General features: G+C 42.9%; 1 protein-coding gene across 2 annotated transcripts in view; it reads left to right on the top strand.

The window, feature by feature from the left end:
* The window catches only part of sntg2 (syntrophin, gamma 2), a 78,715-nt gene extending 59,727 nt beyond the window's left edge, over positions 1-18,988 (top strand). Inside the window, exons 13-17 of one of the 2 annotated variants that reach the window (XM_015970509.3) lie at positions 1,914-1,985; positions 2,055-2,264; positions 15,593-15,685; positions 15,800-15,910; positions 16,440-18,988. In XM_015970509.3, coding sequence (XP_015825995.3) covers positions 1,914-1,985; positions 2,055-2,264; positions 15,593-15,685; positions 15,800-15,910; positions 16,440-16,559 — 606 coding nt within the window. In that variant the 3' untranslated portion in view covers positions 16,560-18,988. Of the gene's footprint in view, positions 1-1,913; positions 1,986-2,054; positions 2,265-2,611; positions 5,741-15,592; positions 15,686-15,799; positions 15,911-16,439 lie in introns of those variants that run through there. The other variant, XM_054741460.2, reaches the window with a different exon arrangement.
* The last annotated feature ends 863 nt before the right edge of the window (positions 18,989-19,851 follow it).

The raw sequence follows: 19,851 nt of genomic DNA, 5'->3' as shown, positions 1-19,851 counted from the left end.
CCCAGCTGAGTTGTGTGAATCCTGTTGTGGTTCCTCTTGTTTCTGTTCTTGGATCAGTCCTACTTTACTTTAAATTTCTACCGGTTTTCCACTGGATTCCTTCAGAAATCCCAGTTTAGAGCAGCAACAACTCAAACCTAGAATTGGGGCCAAAACAACAGCCTTCAGTCTTGTTTTCAGACTTAAATAGGAAACCGAAACTTTTCTTCACTGAAGAGTAAAATAAAGGTTTTTAAAAAGCAGAAATGAGATTTTTCTGACCTGGATGGTTTTATTCTGACCGTTGTTTTTCTCACACAAGCCAAATCCTGGTTGGAAGCCATAAGACTGGAGGTCTAGAAGGTTCAGTTGTGAACAACTGAACTTTTCATGTCAACACATAAAATGGCCAAAACTTGCTAAATATCCCAAAAGAAATACATTGTCTGACACTAAGTTGGTGCCAAGAGAAGTAAATCCATTTTAATTCTGAATCAATGACTAAATCTGTTCCTAAACGGCAACAAATTTATGTCTGAATTTCATTCCTGTTCCTTTTCCCTCCTTCATTTATAAAGGAGTTCTCCGTCTTACTGTTGAATGAAATCCTATCATTTATAATGAATTTATTTAAACAAGTCCTGCTGTTTCTCCTGCAGCATTCCATAATAAAACATATTTTGGTGTTTTCCTTCTACAAGGTCTGTGTTTAAATGTCTGACATCATGTTCTCAGACTTCCAGTTGCGTTTTTATCTCCTCTGTCGTCAACCTCGTTTGGAAGTCTGATCAAAAAGGTTTTTCTGCAAAATGTTAAACTCTAGAAATCCAGTTTTCTTTGTAGATGTTTTTTGGTGCATGACTCTTTATTCTCCTCACATCCTGTAGTTTATCCTCGTTTAACCCTTTAACTCCCCTCTGCCTCTGGACTGGATGGTGCGTCTGCAGGGTTGGTTAGCTGGTGAAGGTTCTCAGTCATCCTGGTCACGGTAATCCAAATGAAAGAAACAGGACTTCTTTGGTTTCTTGATGCCGTTTCGCTCATCCGAGGAACTTTACCAAACTTTCAGAATTGACGAAGCTCCTCGGATGAGAAGGGAAACGTTCTGCTCTGAAAGGCTTCTGTCTGATATCCCCCACCGCACGCAAATGGTCAAAAGAAGCAAATATTCTGAAAAGTGTTTAAATGTAGAAAGTCTCTGATCTGAAAAAACCCCACAGAGAACAGAGAGCTTCCTGAAAAAGTTCTCCAGGGGGGGCTGGACGTCATGTCTGATCTTGTTTCTTTATTTCTGGCTCTCCAACAGTTTATTTAGCTGATTTAATAATTTGGAAGTTAAATTTCTCATTTTAGGGGCGGCGCAGTGGTTAGAGCTGTTGCCTTGCAGCAAGAAGGTCCTGGGTTCGCTTCCCAGCCTGGGATCTTTCTGCATGGAGTTAGCATGTTCTCCCTGTGCATGCGTGGGTTCTCTCCGGGTTCTCCGGCTTCCTCCCACAGTCCAAAAATACGACTGTTAGGTTGATTGGTCTGTCTAAATTGTCCTTAGGTGTGTGTGTGTGTGTGTGTGTGTGTGTGATTGTTTGTCCTGTGTGTCTCTGTGTTGCCCTGCGATGGACTGGCTCTCTGTCCAGGGTGTACCCTGCCTGATTGCCCATTGACCGCTGGAGATAGGCACCCGCTCCACCACCCACCCCCACCCGACCCTACATGGACATAGTGGGTTCAGACATCGGATGGATGGAATTTCTCGTTTTCTAGTGGTACTGTTAAAGCTCGGGTTGTGCTCCTCTATCAGATTTTTTCCATTTTCTTTTGCATCCTAATTTCTCTCCATGCAGGATAAAGCAGGATCCTAGTCCCTTCAATCCAGATGTTGACGACCCGCAGCTTCTGGATCAGAACCAGACTGACGTCTGTTTGTTGTGTGTCCTCAGATCGACACCGCTGACTGGGGACAGGCTGAAACCACATATAACCTCTATGAGGTCCTTTTCAAAGTTCACAAGGTAAAAGGATCAGGGCCGGGTAAACCTGACCCGATCTGACCCTTAACCAGGTAAATGTTCTTGTTGCAGCTGTGGATGTCCGAGGACTGCTGGCTCCAGGCGAGGCTGTACCTGGGATTGGAGCTCTCCCCGGAGCAGCAGGACGTGGAATCCCTGTGCTTCAGCATTCTGGTGGGTCACGGCCAGAGCCACACCTTCAGGGTGGAGCTGGCCTCGGAGCTGGCCGTCTGGGAGAAATCCTTCCAAAAAGCCGTGTTCCTGGAGGTCCAGCGGATACGGGTGAGTGCTTCCATGTTCTACATCCTGTTGGGGGTAAATCTCGGCTCCAGAGGATCCTGTCAGAACCTTGTGTGATTTTCCTGATTCTAGTGTTTCCAGCAGCCACCCTAACCCAAACCTAAGATTAGTGCTTTAGTTGTTCCGCAGGGTTCTGGTGAGACTTACTGTTTTTGCAGCTGCAGACTCCAGAACCGCTCTTGAATCTTTCAGGAGCTGTTCTGTAATTCTGCCTCTGAGGTTCTGGGAATGATGCCGTTGTTTCTTCGGGGAAGTTCTCCTTTGTTGTTTGCTGCTCGAAGGCTTTTTCTGTTTTTGAAGCCAACCAGTTATTTCTTTTTATCCTGTAGAAGTTTTGGTGATGCTTCCCGTCTCATTCAACTCCTGCAGCTGGAAGTTTGAAGACATGAAACAGAAAACAGACTGGGGTTGTTGTTGGAGCACGTTCGTGAGCGGCGGTAACGACGTCGGTTTACCTGATGAGCCGCTGGTGATTTTCTGTAGGAGCAGCTCGTTTGCACATCTGAGGACTCGTATGCTTATGAGGACGCGTGGAGACGTCTCAGATTTGGCTGAAATGACACAAACGGCGGAATTTTATTCAGATTTATGATCAGATCAGGAGTTTATTAAAACAGAACCTGGAGGCAGATTTAACAGGATCTCAAGGTCAGAACAAAATGAACCAAACAAATGAAATTACTTGGCATCAATTCCTCATCTACTGTCTCCTCCGTACCGGTGGTCTCCACCTTCGGCCCTGGAGCCACAACTGCTTCTTTGGACCCTCCACTCTGGTGCCTAAAACCCTAAAAATTATTTTAAAAACTCACGTGTTTAAACATCCAAAAGAGCAGATTTAAGAAGCTTTTCATGTTTTTTAATGGAATAAAGTCATTGAATTTCTACAACAGACACCAAAACCATCAGTTTCCGTTCCGTTGGTTTCCACTAACATCAACATTTCATTCACCATCAGCGCCAGTGGTTCATCCAGAACAAGTTCATTTACATTTATGAACACATTTTGTATTTTTTTTGTGATGTAATTATAAATCTACAGTTTTTAATTGCATCTAAAAGTTTATGTTTCCATAAACGATGTTTTAAAATGTGTTTAGGAAGCTAAAGAATAATCCTCACATCACTGAGCCGTTAAATTACCTCTGAAGGGGATTTCTGAGAAGTTTTTCTTTTGTTGAGAAGAGATGATTCAGCGGTTCGGTCTGAACGTCTCCTGTCCATCAAAAGGATCAAACACTTGTTTGTTTTTGTCATTAAGGCTGAAGGTGAAGATTAAGTCTGGCGAAGCTTGGAGGATGTTCTAAGGAACGTTCCGTCCTCAGAATGAACCATCTGACACGATTCAGGAAACCTTTTGTTCTCAGTTTGATGTTTCACCTCCACGTTTGATCTGAAAGCACCAACTTCTCCTGAGGAGTTTAGGGACTTCTCCTCCCATCTTATCTTTGGTTAAAAAGGAGGAATGAAGAATCTTCCTGCAGCCAGCTTTGATTCGGGGGGTCTTAGGAAGGAGGAGCTAAAGATTTAAAAACATTTTTAGATTTATAACTAGATTAATAGATTAGATTCAAACTCCACATCCCTTAAGACACAGTTGAAAGTAGTTAAAGAGCAAGTCACCCCCCTACCAGAGTCTAACCCCACTCCCATTTCCTGAAAAATGCACCACAAGGAGGCGTTGCCTGGCAAACCGAAAGGGCGGAGCCACTAGCAAATTCACAATAGCGATGGCAGATTAAAATTATAATGTAGTGCAGTTTTTACTTGAAGAGGGCACAACACTGACAGTTTTGGGCAGAATATGTAAATTTTAACTAAGATGCATTAAAGTGCCAAATTATTGACTACACGTGTCTACAGCATGACTCGACTCATTAATATAGTTTAGCAGCACAAATGTTGATTAGGGGGGACTTGCTCTTTAAATCTGCCGTTTTTAAAGTCATTCAATAAGAAATAGTTTTTCAACGCTAGCAAAGATAGCTAAGAGGTGGGGCAACAAAAAACTATTCCATGGATGAAAACTATTCCATCAGCTTATGATAAACAAGTTTCAATACAGCAACAATCTTATTTCCTTCTTTTATTCTCTTTTGTCTTTCTGACCTTTTCTTCTTTCCTCCCTCCCTCGCCCCTTGTTTCCTTCCTTCCTTTGTTCCTTAAATGTGATTTTCTCTTTTTTCCTTTGTCCCTCTCATCCTCAACCATTTCCTTTGTGAAACGTTTTCATTTTAAAAACGTTAAAACTCTGATAATCAAACCAAATCAAAGTCCCGTCAGACGTCTCTGCGCTGATGGTTTTACAACGAACTCCAGACCTAGCGGCACGATTTCTTCAGCTCTGTTTGAGTCCTTTCCGTTTCGTTTTTCCATCAGAGAGAAATTTCTAAACCGATACCTGCTGTTTCTTTTATCCGAGTCTCATCCGGCGCAGAAAATAGCAAATTTTACTCAGCTATTGTAACGACGTCGGGTTCCTGCCTGGAAGCACAACTTTAATCATCCGTATGTGCCGTTTCGCCGCTTCCTCACTGAGCTCTAAAAGGTCTCGCTCAGCCATGATCACACATTGTGTTCAGGAATTAAGTCGGAACGCCACATGTCGGGTCAGACTCTTCATCAAACGGCCGGCGGTCCTTCTGTAATCCTCTCCATTCCTGACCTCTCACCCCTCTGACAGGGGCGATCAGAGATAAAGGCCGACGCCTGAGAGCCTTAGAGCTCAGAATACTTCATCAGGAATATTTTACATTTGAGCAGAACTTCTGTCACAGGAATCTTTAACGGGTCGGCACCAGAACCGGCATCTAGAGCCAAAACTATCATTTTATTTTATAATTTAATAAATAAGTAAAACACCAGTAGATCCTCCACTAGGGGGCAGCACATGCTCAGGACTGATGAAGGTACTAGACCTGATGCTCCATCTGGACGCTTGAAGGACAGAAGTGGTTTAAGGATTTGTGACGATGGTCCAGATGTATTTAAACTTTGTCTGGGACAACACTGTAACTTATTCTTGACTCTGCGTGTCTCTAAGATTAATAATCTGCAGTTTTTCTGCGGACTGCACGGTGGTGTGGTTGGTAACAAGAAGGTAACAGGTTTGATTCCCAGCTGCAGCCTTTATGCCTGTAGTTAGCATGTTCTGCTCCTGCGTGTGAGGGTTTTCTTCCAGACAAAAAACATGCATGTTGGCTTAACCAGAGATGTGAGTTGGCGCCATTTGGTTGTCTCTTGAGTGTCCCCTTGATGGACTGGAGACCTCACCTGGTGACTGACGAAGACACCAGCTTCCAGAGACCCTAGAGAGCAATGTTGGAATGTTTTCTGTGGTCCCTCCCTGTCCCGCCGCCAGAGAAACCAGACTTTAACTCGGCAGGAGGTCGGTCCATGAGGTGTCTTTGTCTTTTGCACATTTAATAATCCATGACTTTGTTCTTTTTTATTTTACACAGCGCAGTAAAATAACGTTTACCTTGAAGCTGACACGTTTCAGCTAGCGACTCAAGCCATCATCAGAGCTCGCCGGTGTTGGATAAAGGGACACTGGCGAGCTCTGATGATGGCTGGAGTCGCTAGCTGAAACATGTCAGCTTCAAGGTAAGCATTATTTTACTGCGCCGTGTAAAATAAAAAAGAACAAAGTCATGGATTACGTGTCTTCCTGGGACGAGCTTGGCTGAACCCCAGGAACCTCCTGGACCCGGAACCTCCACGCCACACACAAATTATTTATGAAACACCACATTTAGTTTTGGATCAGAAGCTGAACCAGCCGTCCAGAGTTTATTTTTATGAACCTTTTGGAATTTGAAATTTCCAGCTGACTCGATAATAAACTAACGTGCCAACAAGTCGAGAAGTCTGCGTGTTTATGGAGCTCCTTAGGAAAAAAAAATCTGATGAAACTTTATGTAACCGGGTTTTATTTATGTGCTCTGGTGTCACTGAGAGTTAAAAACAAACATGTAAACACAAACCGTGGGACAGAGGAGCAGAAACACTTTTAAACCTGGAGATTAATTTAAAGCCTCTTTGGGGGGTGGGGTTAGTTCATGTACTCAAATCAGTCCAAAGGGTCTAAAATAAACAATAAAACGTCTGATTAACACTAAAAGTATATCTGAGTTGATGCTTCAACAGCTGGTCCTTTAGCGACGGACGGAGGAAATAAAATCCTCAAAGAATGAAAAATCAGCTGGTCTCAATGTTTTGAGAGGAAGGTGAACTCCTTTTAGTTTGATTTTCAAAGCCAACAAAATCAGCCGGAGGAGGTTTTCCCTTTTTTTGTCAGGAACGTCGAGTTCTAGTTGGATTCCAACCGGAATAAAAAGATGCTTTGATTCAACATGAAGCTCAAACGGAGGCCATGGTTCTGTCGGAATGAGCAACGTTGGAAACGAGAGAATTCGGGACTGTTCGTACACAGAAATGGACCCAAAAGATTGTTTTTTTTTTAATGTTGAGATTTAAAGGAGAGAAAAAAAGATTTACAAGATTTAAAATTAAATAATTTGATGCGTTGAGCTGAAAGTCCGGGATGAGCCTAATGCTTCCCAAGAACCCGACTACTGGTTCTGATTTATTACGATTATAACCGAAGGTTCTTGCGGGGCTTTACTCGGTAAACTATGGAACAAGTACATTAGGAATCAGTTCAAGGTTCAGATTTCTGCAGCAGCGACTGCAACAAAACTCATAAGACCTCCCCCAGCCCTTCAAATTAAAAGTCTAAAAAAACACATGTACCCTAAAACAGCTGGAGCTAGTTAAACATTTACTGGTCGTCTCTGGGTAAAATCCTGCAGCCTACTGCTAGGAATTCTGGGAAGTTATTTGCATGTAAACAGTTGGAGTCTTTGGTTATTTTATTCTCTTTAATCTACAAATATTTTTATTTTATATTTATTATTCTGAAAATATTTAAACTTTATTTTGAGTTTTTGAATTTTTGTCTCAAAATTTAGACTTAAAGGGGCATTATGGAAGTTTGACAGCCAAAACATGTATAGTAAGTAAGTAAGTAAGTTTATTTATAGAGCGCCTTTCACAGATATAAATCACAAAGCGCTGTACAACATGATAAAGATCAGGGCAAACACCTCTAACCAGTAAAAACATCAGAAAAACAATAGCAGTGATAAACGTAGAAAATAAAATCATGAGTATAAACAAAGTGAAGGTGTGAACCCGAACAAAGTCATCTTTTTGAAACATTTAGGGAGGGAACACCTGCATGAAAAGGTGAGTTTTTAGATGATTTTTAAAGACCTCTACAGTGTTAGAGAGATGGAGATTTGAAGGTAGACTGTTCCGAAGTCTGGGTGCAATAGTCTGAAAGGACCTGTCCCCTTTGGTTTTCAGTCTGGTTCGAGGAACAGCCAGGAGGTTTTCAGATGTGGATCTAAGGTTCCGAGAGGTGGTGTGTGGGGATAAAAGCTCAGATAGGTAGCTTGGAGCCTGGTTGTTAAGAGCTCTATAGGTCAGGACTAAAACTTTAAACTGTATTCTATATTCTACCGGGAGCCAGTGGAGGGACTGTAAAACTGGAGTGATGTGAGCTCGTCTGCTGGATTTGGTTAGGAGTCTGGCTGCTGCATTTTGGATGGCTTGAAGGCGTGAGAGGGAGGTTTTGCTGAGACCAGTAAAAAGAGCGTTACAGTAGTCTAAGCGTGATGACACAAAGGCATGGATGATTTTTTCCAGATCTGCCGTAGAAACCAGTTTAAGGACTTTTGAAATGTTTCTCAGTTGAAAGAGACAAGAGCGGGAGATGGTTTTGACGTGTGAGTCTAAACTTAAAGCTGGATCAAAAATAACTCCCAGGTTTCTAATGTTGGCCTTGGCTGATGGGCAAAAGGAGGCAATTTCCTGCTCGATTTTTGGTTGAAGTTCCGGGGGTGCAGCGATCAGGGTCTCTGTCTTGTTAGCATTGAGAACAAGAAAGTTGCTGGACAGCCAGTTACTGATCTGGGTCAGGCAGAGTACAAGTGTGGCCAGCCTGTCCAACTGGTGTGGCATAAAGGACATATAGAGCTGAATATCATCAGCGTAGATGTGGTAGGAGATGTCTGGGAAAGACTGAATGATGCCAGCTAGAGGAGGAATATAGAATGCGAATAGTAGAGGCCCTAGAACTGAACCTTGTGGGACCCCGCATGTTAGAGAGGCAGTATCTGAAGAGAAGGTTTCGGACTTCACTGTGAATGTTCTGTTGGTGAGATAAGAAGAGAGTACATTAGGAATCAGTTCAAGGTTCGGATTTCTGCAGCAGCGACTGCAACAAAACTCATAAAAGTCTAAAAAAAAAACACATGTACCCTAAAACAGCTGAAGCTAGTTAAACATTTACTGGTGGTCTCTGGGTAAAATCCTGCAGCCTACTGCTAGGAATTCTGGGAAGTATAGAAATAATACATTTCTTCTTCATACATTCTCCTGCAATGCCCTGGTCCTGTAGAATGAGCCCTGGCATTTTTACTGTGATTGCCTGTTTTTCTGTAAAATCACAGAAAAAGAGAGATGCTCGGGTCGAGCAGGCTGCTTCATGCGCGTTCACGCTCAGGCATAGTCCGTAGCATTTGCTATCCGTAGCTTTAGCAGCAGAGAGAGAGGCAGTGCCACTTTGTCGCTGTTCCTAACGCCTAGTGACAAAGCTAGCTACATTTCTGAGGACCCTTAGCTACTTTCTGTAGAACTTTCTTCTAAATATTTCCTGCAAATTAGCAACAAAATAGCCATTTTTGCTCCGAACCGTTCTTTGAAAGTTGTTTCAGGTGTCATCAAGGATATAAATGTTACAGATACAAAGGATGTCACTGGCGCTTTAGCTCACCTTGTAAGATGTCAAACTTTTGTGCAGAAGACCTGGGTTCGATTCTGGGTGTGAACATAGTTCATTTAGAGTTTCTGTTTTACATTAATGGTATTTTTTTTTTACAGTAAGATGGCCAAATTTTTATTTGAGACTCGCCGAACGGCATTGAATTCACAGATAAAAAAGATGTGGGTTCAACTTTCATTTTGGAACAATTTTTCAAGCAAGGGAAGGGAACGATCTGAGCATGCAGGAGGACTGACCCATCATAAACCTTTGTCGGCTGTGCTGAAGAGAAAGGTACAGAACCAAATTATTTAATTAATTAGCTGCACGTTCTCCTGTCCTCTGTCCTCCGGGACACACACACACACATGCACGCACACACACACACACACACACACACATACACACACACACACACACACACACACAAGGGACTGTCTCAGCTGTTATTTTCGTTAAGGAGTGTGCACGTACAGCATGCGCACCTCGTGCACGAGCCTACTATTGAAGCTGCCGTTATGCTTTTGGCCTGAGGGGGCAATCGCGAGCATAAAAATTCAAAACTCTGTAAAGTCCCTTTAATTCTCAAATGGAGCCTTCAAAATAAAACTGTATTTATTTGCACCTAAAATGTTGGACTGAGCATCTAAATAAGCAAATGTTAGTTTATTTCTTGAGTGAAACTTGTAAGTGTTTACTTTGTTGGTTTGTTTAACCCACTCAGTGTGTGGAACTGAGGGTTCAGCCTTATTCTGGTCTTTCTGCTGATATCTGAGTGATTTTGTTGGAGGTAGATTTCAACTGGCCTTGAGGAAAGCTCAGAGCCCGAGAGCGTCTCCATCCTCCTGGATTTATGGCAAACTGTGTGAAATGTGATAATGCAGCATTTTTAGTCGTTAATGATGTAAATGTGGGACAGATTCCTTTGGGAAGCTTCAGAAACTGATGAAGTGTTTCTGTTTGCTTCTGAATCTCTTTTCTCCAGCCAATTAAAGGAGCCTCCTGTGGTTTCTGAGCAGCATTCTGCAGAGTCCAACAGACTCTAACCTTCATCCGAGTACATCTGTGCTTCACATAAACACTGCTGATGGGGGGGGGTCCTACCGTTAAACAAGCCTAGCCTGCGTTTCTCAGGGTTTTTTGGGTTTTTCATGAGCAAATAGTTGAAATTTGGTTAAGAGGCACTGATGGAGCTTTTAGCTCACAGCAGGTGGCAACATGAGCCGATTTCTCATCTGTTTTTCTCCCTTTAAATGTTGAAAAGAAGAAAATAAATATGTACAAACTAAAGGCAACTGTAATCAGATTACTTGCTTTCAACATGTTAGAACAATTTTTTTTTTTTCAGCAAAATAATAGTTTTATTTTTCTGGCTGCTGTTTCATAAATATTGATAAACATTAAAAAAAAACTTTACAACCAGTAAAATTGTTGTTTTGTGGAACAATGTTCACCTTAATGATGGATAAAAGATGGAGACTCGAGTCTGAGACTTGGACTCAAGTCATGCTGGGGGAAGGGGGGGGGGGGGGGGGGTGTCAGGCTGGCTTTTGCTTGACCTTCATCACCACCTTCTACTTATGCTGCCTTTCCAGGGTTCCACTGATTTCCCTCTTTCCTATTCATTTTTTCTCTCCCTTTCGTTACATTTTTAATTGCAACTTTTTCTCGTTTTAAACATATTTTTAATCATTTAGAAAAATCTTTATATTTAATTTGTTTTTGTGAAGTGCCTCATGATTTTTATCTTGGGAGGCGCTTTATAAAAGATCTTTCTGTGAGCCGTTGCTTAACCAAATCTTGCTGTTGCTTTAGCAACCCCAACCTACCGCCTGGTGCCGCCCAGACCTCAGAGACTTGCGTAAGTCCTGATCTTTAAATATTGTGTGGTTGTAATTGGCATTCTTTGGCTGGAGCCTTGGTCATCAAAAATTGAAATACTAGAAGCTTGACTTGCAACAGATCCTCAAATTATTGAGACTTGGGCCTTAAAGACTCGACTAAGTCCTGATCTTGAAGCTTGGATTTGGCCCTCACTGCCTCAAGACCTGGTGTCTTTCAAAGACTTATGACTTGACTCTAAAATACATCAGACTCGACTTGTTTTGGTCTCAACAAGTTGGGATCTTTCTTCACTAGATCCTGATCCTCAAACACATGAAAATTGGCCTCGACCCTGCCAGATGGTGGAAGGAGACCTTTGAGGATCTAGAAAGAGTGTCGGTTGTTTAGAACTAACACAAACCTCCACAGTGAGGTCATGGTCTTGGAGAATTTGGAACAGGGCTGGCCTCATGTCAAGATTATGACCCCATCAGGTCATCAGCATTGTGCTAGCATGGCTTGAGCTTCATCTTTGCGTAGGCAGACATTCCGAGTCAGGGCAGTCATTGACGTAGGATCTAGAGAACGTGGTAAATGTACAGGAGGATTACTAGGCTTGGGTGAGGAACATAAAGTATTGGAACACCCTGCTACTTTAGAAGCTATCCCACTTAGAAATGATGGAGGGGGCTGAAATTCACATTATAGGTGCATTCCCACAGTGAGAGACATTACAAAATCAAGAAATCACATATTATGATTTTTAAAGAATTTATTTCTATTGCGCTCCTGTACATTTGAACACCTGAGAAAATCGGTGTTAATATTTGGTGCAGAAGCTTTTGTTTGCATGGGCAGAGGTCAAACATTTCCTGTAGTTCTTGACCAGGTTTGGTTGTGGCAACAAGGATTCTGGCACACTCCACTACACAGATCTCCTCCAGATCTGTCAGGTTTCAGGGCTGTCGCTGAGCAACATGGAGTTTCAGCTCCTTCCAAAGGTTTTCTACTGGTTTTAGGTCTGGAGACTGGCTAGGCCACTCCAGAACCTTGATATGCTTCCTACGCAGACTCTTTTTGGTTGTCCTGGCTGCGTGCTTCAGGTCATTGTCAGCCACAACCCATCTTCAATGCTCTGACTGAGGGAAGGAGGTAGTTGCTACAAATGTCACAATACTCACAATACAGGGGTAGCAGTAACTCAACAGGTCGAGGGGGTTGCCCAGTAATCGGAAGGCTGCAGGTTCGATCCCGGCTCCGGACAGAGAATTCTGCTGTTGTGTCCTTGGGCAAGACACTTAACCCACCTTGCCTGCTGGTGGTGGTCGGAGGGACCGGTGGCTCCAGTGCTCGGCAGCCTCGCCTCTGTCAGTGCGCCCCAGGGCAGCTGTGGCTACATCGTAGCTCATCACCATTGGTGTGTGAATGTGTGTGTGAATGGGTGTGAATGGATGAATGATGCACTGTAGTGTAAAGCGCTTTGGAGTCCTTACTCTGAGAGGCGCTATACAAGTGCGGGTCATTCATTTACTTGGTCCCATTCATCCTCTCCTAAGTACAGGGCAGTCGTACCGTCTTCACAGAAAACCATCCCCAAAGCATGATGTTTCCACCCCCATGCTTGACATTACTGCTAGTGTTCTTGGGACGCAACTCCTCCTTTTCCTTCCAAAACAGGGTGAGTGGACCTGAACACATGACTTTCCTCCATTCCTCCTCTAGATCATCCAGATGGTTGTTGGTGAACTTCAGACGGGCCTGGACATGTGATCATTTAAGCAGGGGAACCTTCTGTGTAATGCATGGTTTTTAACCAAGAGGGCATTGTATTCTACTGACTGTGACCTTTGAAACTGTGGTGCCAGCTCTCATGTCATTAACCAGCTCCTCCTGTGTAATTCTGGGCTGATTCCTCCCCTTTCCTATCAGTGATACCCCATCGGGTGAGATTGTTCATGGAGCCCCTGTCTGAGGGAGACTGACAGTTGTCTCCAACAGTTGGTCTATTTTCACCAAGCTGCTTGGTGGTTGGCCCATAGCTCTTTCCAGCCTTGTGGAGGTCACCGTTTAGTCTCTGGTGTCTTTTGACAGCTCTTTGGACTTGCCCGTGATGGTGGTTGGAGTGTGACTGTGTGGTGGACAGGTGTCTTTAACAAGCTCAGACAGGTGCTACTAATTTAGATTAATAAATGGAGCAGATTAGCTTTGAGAGCCAAAATTCTTGCTGATGTATTCAAATACTTATGTGCAGCAGTGCAATACAAATAAGTTCTTTAGCATTCATACAATGTGATTTCCCGACCTGTATTAATGTTGTCTCTCTGGGAACGCACCTGCAATGTGAAAGTCGGACCCCTCCAGGACTTTTTTTTTAGTGGGAGAACTTGCTAAATTGCAGGGTGTTCAAATACTTTAGTTCCTGACTGCATCAGAGTCTTGCTATTTTCTAAATCTCCCACAACCCCGCTGTTTTCTAATGGACCTTAAAGCCGAGAGGGGTCTTAATCCGGTGTGAAGGGGGTCTAATTCAGGCCGACACACACAATGTGACGTGATTTAGGAACGATAAAACCACCGTCTGTGCAGAAGACCTGCCCGCTATAATCATCTTATACATGTAGAAAATGTTCATGCAGGAAGGATCTGCTTGTATTTTCTATTTTTATAAGAATAAGTGATGAAGTGAAGTGAAGTGACTAATTCAAGCAGAAGTCAGACAAAAGTGTGGGTGTAAAATAATCCTCGGCTGTTTTCACCAACATTTCCGTCAACAATCTGAGCAAACTGGTGTGTTCGTAACGTTCGTGACGGTGAATGTTTATTAGTGTTTATTGTAAACAAACATCTGCGTTAAACCTATCGCAGCAGCCCCCCACCCTCACCCCCCGACACACAAACTTCTGTCAGACTTTGCTAAGAAGATTTTCTTACAGAAAAACCTCCATGTTGTTAATTCCCACAGAAAAATCCCTTCCAATTAGTGAGGTGTAGTCGCTGCTGCCGTGTCAACACGCTCTCACACACGGTGACAGTGAGAACTTAGCAGCTGGCTTAACGCGGCTGTTTTTTTATTTATTTTCTGTGCCCGTCACAGCTGAGTTCATACACAGCTAAAGAATGGGGGGGGGGGGGGGGGGCAGAAACTCCTTCACAGTAAAAGGCTCTGTGTGCTCCCACTGCACGCTATAATTAAAACCGCCATGTCCCCGTGGTGCGAGAGTCAGGAAAAGAAGTGGAAATAAGTAGAAAACAGAAAGTTGGTATTTTATACTCTGGCTCTGACGCTCCAACATGGGTGTCTTCATAGGAATGGAGAAAAGAGCAGCGGTGAAAGACAGATTTAAAGCTTCTTTAGAGCAGGGGTGTCAAAGATGCGGCCCGCGGGCCGGGTCCGGCCCGCAAGTGGGTTTAATCCGGCCCGCGAGACGGTTGTGTAAACTTTATTTTCATACTTTACAATGTAGAGTGAAAATAAACGTATCTTTGTGAGCAAGTTTTCTCTGTAATGAGTATAAATAAAACAAAGCTGCGCTCAAGGCTCACACAAGAACTTGAATCACATCCTGAAGTCGGCCGCCACTCAGGATGTGACTTCTGATGTTGATGTGCTGGTGAAAGCTAAAAGATGTAAAGTCAAATGAGTCAAATATACTTTAAGTGCTGCATAAAACTGATCTAGCCATGTGATCTGTAAGCTCTTTGAATCACTAAGCAATGTTTTTTTTATTTATTCACTTTTTATTTTTTTCAAATTTTCAAGTACACTTCCGGTGTTGTACTTGTACTACACTGTCCTCAGGCTCCAGCCTTGTTTTATATTGATTGAATTAAAACAAAGAAAACAATCTGAAGTTTTTTTTTTTAATTTACCGGTCCGGCCCACTTGGGACTAGATTTCCCTCAATGTGGCCCCTGAGCTAAAATGAGTTCGACACCCCTGCTTTAGAGGGTCCTTCAGCTGTGTGTCTTTCTCGTTATCAGGCAGGATGCTGCTCGAGCCCACAGCCGGAGGACCGGAGCGGACATAATTGGATTTTCATTTATCAGATATTTAAAGTTGTAATGACGCTCAAACAAGCAGAGAAACATCCAGAGTGTGAAACAAGTTTTAAAGAGCAGAAAATAAAATTAGAGCGACCCGTGATGACACAATAATACTAAATTCAGACGTGTTCCTACACACTGGGCCGGATCCGACTGGGGATATGACCTGCTGGGACCAAGAGCCCCGCGTCAGTGTTCAGTAGGTCTGAAGATCATGAAGCTAATGCTAATTCAAGTCATCTTAGGTGTGTTCTTGCTGTGTCGTGGTTCTAATTCCATGCTGTCTTCTTTTTAAAACACAGAAACAGTTTTGTTTACCTGTTGTGTCGCTACGTTTCGCCGGCGGCGAAACGTAGCGACACAACAGGTAAACAAAACTGTTTCTGTGTTTTAAAAAGAACGACCGCATCTAATTCAAGTCGGTTTCAAAACATGCAGTTTGAGCATTAAGTTCTCAGCGTTTCTGTCCTCTGTTGACATCAAAACCAACAATCTTATTGTTTTCTCATTTCTGTTGAAATTGTTTATCCAGATTTGTGTGAATTTTCAAGATTAGGAAAAGTGGTTTTAAATTCAGTCATTCAAATGAGGATTATGTTTTTTCTCTCTTCAGTCTAAGAGCTACCTGTGCAGCAGTCAGGGCAGCGTTCTGAGCTTCACCATCGACTTCACGTCCGGCTTCAGCTGCTCAGAAGGTTCCTCAAAGGTCAGAAAGCTACTTCCTGTTCCCTCTAGGGCAGCTGTTGCATGTTTCCTGGTTTGCTGCTTGTTTTTGTCCAGATTTAACTGTGTAAAATACTGATGCTTCTCCCTGTTTCAGAGCGTGCTGTGGAGATATAAGTTCTCTCAGCTGAAAGGCTCCTCTGACGACGGGAAAACCCGAGTAAAGCTGCTGTTCAAGAGCGCCGAAAGCAACCAAATAGAGATGAAGGTACAACCTTGAGTTTGAGTCATTTGAGATGAGACTCAACTGTTTGTTTGTAAATAAGGAATAAAATCAATATAAAACTGGGTTTATTAAATTAAGGGTTCCCATCCAGTGGGCCAAGGGCCAGTACCGGTCCTTGGATTTTTTGGTACCAGGATGTACATTCAGCTCAAAAATGATTTAATTCTAACAATAAAATTCACTGAAATACTATTAGAAATGTAAGATTTCGACCCTTGAATGTTGGTGGGGATTATTGAAAAAAATTTTGTTCATTAAAACAAAAAAGTGAGCATCAGTGATCTAGTGTTGTGACTCATTCGATAAAGGGTTCAAATGATCTACATCCTTATAGTTCTGCAGCGTGTTAACTATGAGAACTAGAACGTTGTTTTACCGTGTGACTAATGAAAATGCAGTAAAGAAAGTAAAATATTGAATGTTTTAATTGAATATATAAATACAATTTCAGAACGAGTGTTAAAGTTGTGTGTTTGGTTTCTGATGCTGGCGTGTTTCCTCTCTGACTCAGGAGCTGGAGTTTGCTAACCTCACCGCCGTCCTTCACTGTATTCACTCCTTTATTGCTGCCAAGGTGGCCTCCATGGATCCTCTGTTTGTCTGCAGCTTTCCTGGGAATTACAACAGCTAAGAGACGGTAAAGTCGGAATCGGAGCCAGATATGTTTCTCCTGATATTTTTCTACAAACTGAGAAGACCTAAAGCCTTCTGAAGACTGGAGAACAGACCATGTGTGAAACTAAGGAAGGTTGGATTTATTTAACTCTGGAAACAAAAGTAGCCTTTGGAAAAGTTGTCCAGTTTCTTCAATTTCTGTGGGATTATTTTTACCTGATGTTAAAACTGAAATCCTGAGCGTTAAGACTAAAGCCTGGTTTATGCTTCTCCGTCAGCTCTGCAAGGGACAGACACGCACGGATTGACGGAAGCGTTTTGCTCTCATACTTCTCCGTCTCCTGGAGAGTGTTGCAAAGCAATTCCCCGGCAGGACAACAGAGGGCGTAGCGCTGTTCTGTGGTATCCTGTCATGTATCGGTCCAAGATAGTGTGTTTATATTGTGTTTTTTGTGTATATAAGAGACTTTTAACATGGACATATTTGTCTCTCGTTCTCCCACCTCTTCATGCGCTCCCCACCTCTAAACCCACGTTTCCTGTCATTTCCGTCCACAAATAAAACGCTTGCTGCGCATCTTTTCACTCCTCCAGTCACGGGAGAATTAAACGTTCATATTTTTAGAGTTTTTTCGCGAGGTATTCTTCAAGCTTCTCCGTGTCTGCCGCTAGTTATCCTCGGCTGTCTTTGCAATGGCGGCGCTGTAAACAACAGCGGCGTCCTGACCAATCACAAGCTTGCGTAATCCGTCTCGTTCGACGGATGTTTAAAAAAAAGCCTGATTTATGCTTCTCCGTCTGCGTCAGTGCGGAGACACACAACGCCATTATCCGTCCTTGCGTAGGGATCCGGCAGGCACGCAAGTACGTACGGAGTCGAGCCCACTTTTTTAAACACCCGTCGAACGAGACGGATTACACAAGCTTGTGATTGGTCAGGACGCCGCTGTTGTTTACAGCGCCGCCATTGCAAAGAGAGCCGAGGATAACTAGCGGCAGACACGGAGAAGCCTGAAGAATACCTCGCGAAAAAACTCTAAAGATATGAACGTTTCATCCTGCCGTGACTGGAGGAGTGAAAAGATGCGCAGCAAGTATTTTATTTGTGGACGGAAATGACAGGAAACGTGGGTTTAGAGGTGGGGAGCGCATGAAGAGGTGGGAGAACGAGAGACAAATATGTCCGTGTTAAAAGTCTCTTATATACACAAAAAACACAATATAAACACACGATCTTGGACCGATACATGACAGGATACCACAGAACAGCGCTACGCCCTCTGTGGTCCTGCCGGGCAATTGCTTTGCAACACTCTCCAGGAGACGGAGAAGTAAAAGAGCAAAACGCTTCCGTCAATCCGTGCGTGTCTGTCCCTTGCGGAGCTGACGGAGAAGCATAAACCAGGCTAAAGTGGGCTCGACTCCGTGCGTACTTGCGTGCCTGACGGAGCTCTACACAAGGACGGATAATGGCGTTGCGTGTCTCTGCACTGACGCGGACGGAGAAGCATAAATCAGGCTTTACATCACAGATTATCATGTATGTTTTGTTTGTGCTAATTTTCATAATTCAGAGACTAAATGCCAAAAATCCACTGATGGTGATGTCGGCTATGCTGAAAACTTCCCAAAGTGTTCTAGGAATCCTGATAGAACATTCTCTTCACCTCTTCAGCACCATCAAGTTATAAATGGCTCAGATTGGTTTTAATCCAGAACTGAACTCATGTTGGATTAAACCCACTAGACTGAATCGATTCACCTCCACCATGATGGGAAAACCCACCCAGAAAGATTCCTCCTGCTTTGACTGCTTGTTCTCAGTCCAAGAACCCATTTTGTTCTTCATGCACACCAGATGACCTCACCTTGACCCTGGAAGGACCGTGCTCTGGTCGTGGACTTCATCCTGTACAGAGAGGTCTGGTTGGACCCGCGTCATCAGCTTTGGACCCACACACGTTTTACCCAAATAGCCATCTCGAGGAATGTTTGCCTTGTTTTGGGTTAAACTTTTAAGGGGACACTTAAAGGAAAACAAGCTGCTGCTGGCCACGCCTACATATAACATGATTGGCTGCTATGAGGGGAGGGGCTTGTATAATTGGGAGGGACTCAGAGTAGAGCCGCTGCTCCTTCAACTGTGGGGGCTCTGTGCTAATTTCCCTTATTGTGAGGTCACAAACAGGGACTTTTTGAAATAAATCATTTTAGACAAATGATTCCTAAAACCAAACGATGACGGAGGGTTTTTATTCATGTTTGGATTGTTTCCGTCCCCTTTAGGTTTGTCTGTAAAAGTCGTGAAACGTCCCAGAAGGCTCGACAAATGAATCTGAACAAAACTAATTTTGTTTTTGTAAATTCTCATTCTGACACTTTTAACGGTTCATGGTTGGAATATTTACAGCATTTCCTATGAAATAAACTTAATCTCACACAATGTGTCTGCTGGCTGCTTGTTGCTATTCTGACTGTTAATAATATTATTGAACCAATCTCTTTATTTAGGGTAGTTAAATGTGATTTTTTAAATAATTTTTACTTTTTTAGGGTTGGCTTCTGTTTTGTCTCAAGACTCGGAAATTTCCAACTTTTAAGTTTTAGAGTTTTTCTGGTGTAATTAAGATTTTATTGTCTCTTATTTAGAGAAGTTGTTCCGGAACACGAACCTTCTGTCTCCGTGTTTCCACAAATAAAGTTTGTATTTAAACTTAAATGTCCGCTTGGGTTGTCTCATTAGTTGACTGAATAGCCGAGAACATAAAGTTAAATAGTCTTAACGTTTTGTGTTTTAGAAATCAGATCTTTTTTGGAAGCAGACGAGTCGCTGAAGGTAAAACAGGATGCAGAATTCCTGCTTTTTCCTGATTTGATTAATTAACTTTGTTAAATCATGGAAAACTGCCTATGGAAGTTTTTTAGCTGTTATCCCACAGAAAGGAGACCTGGAGGCAGAGTTGGAATTAAAGTATGTTAATCCAAAACACCTGGAGGTGAACCCTGCTCTGAGGTATGTGAAAGCTCCATTTCCATGTAGAAATGAAGAAATCAAATTTCCCGTTCCTTAACTTCTTGCTAAATGCTAATTCATGCTAGTTTTACTATAAGATTATCCAAGTTAAACTTTAAATTGTTAGTAAAATTCCAGTGAAATGAGGAAGCGTCAGCAGGCCGGAAATAAGCCTTCAAACTCAGAATTCTGCTGTAATTCCAGAAATCCTAATATTCACAGAAGAGGCTGCATCAGACAAACTCTTCATCCCACCTGAGCAGGAGTCCTGGGAGGTGTTTGTGTAACTTGATGA

This window comes from Nothobranchius furzeri, chromosome 18, assembly GCF_043380555.1.
Source record: "Nothobranchius furzeri strain GRZ-AD chromosome 18, NfurGRZ-RIMD1, whole genome shotgun sequence".
Lineage (NCBI taxonomy): Eukaryota > Metazoa > Chordata > Actinopteri > Cyprinodontiformes > Nothobranchiidae > Nothobranchius > Nothobranchius furzeri.
This window is presented reverse-complemented; position numbering and strand designations above follow the sequence as displayed.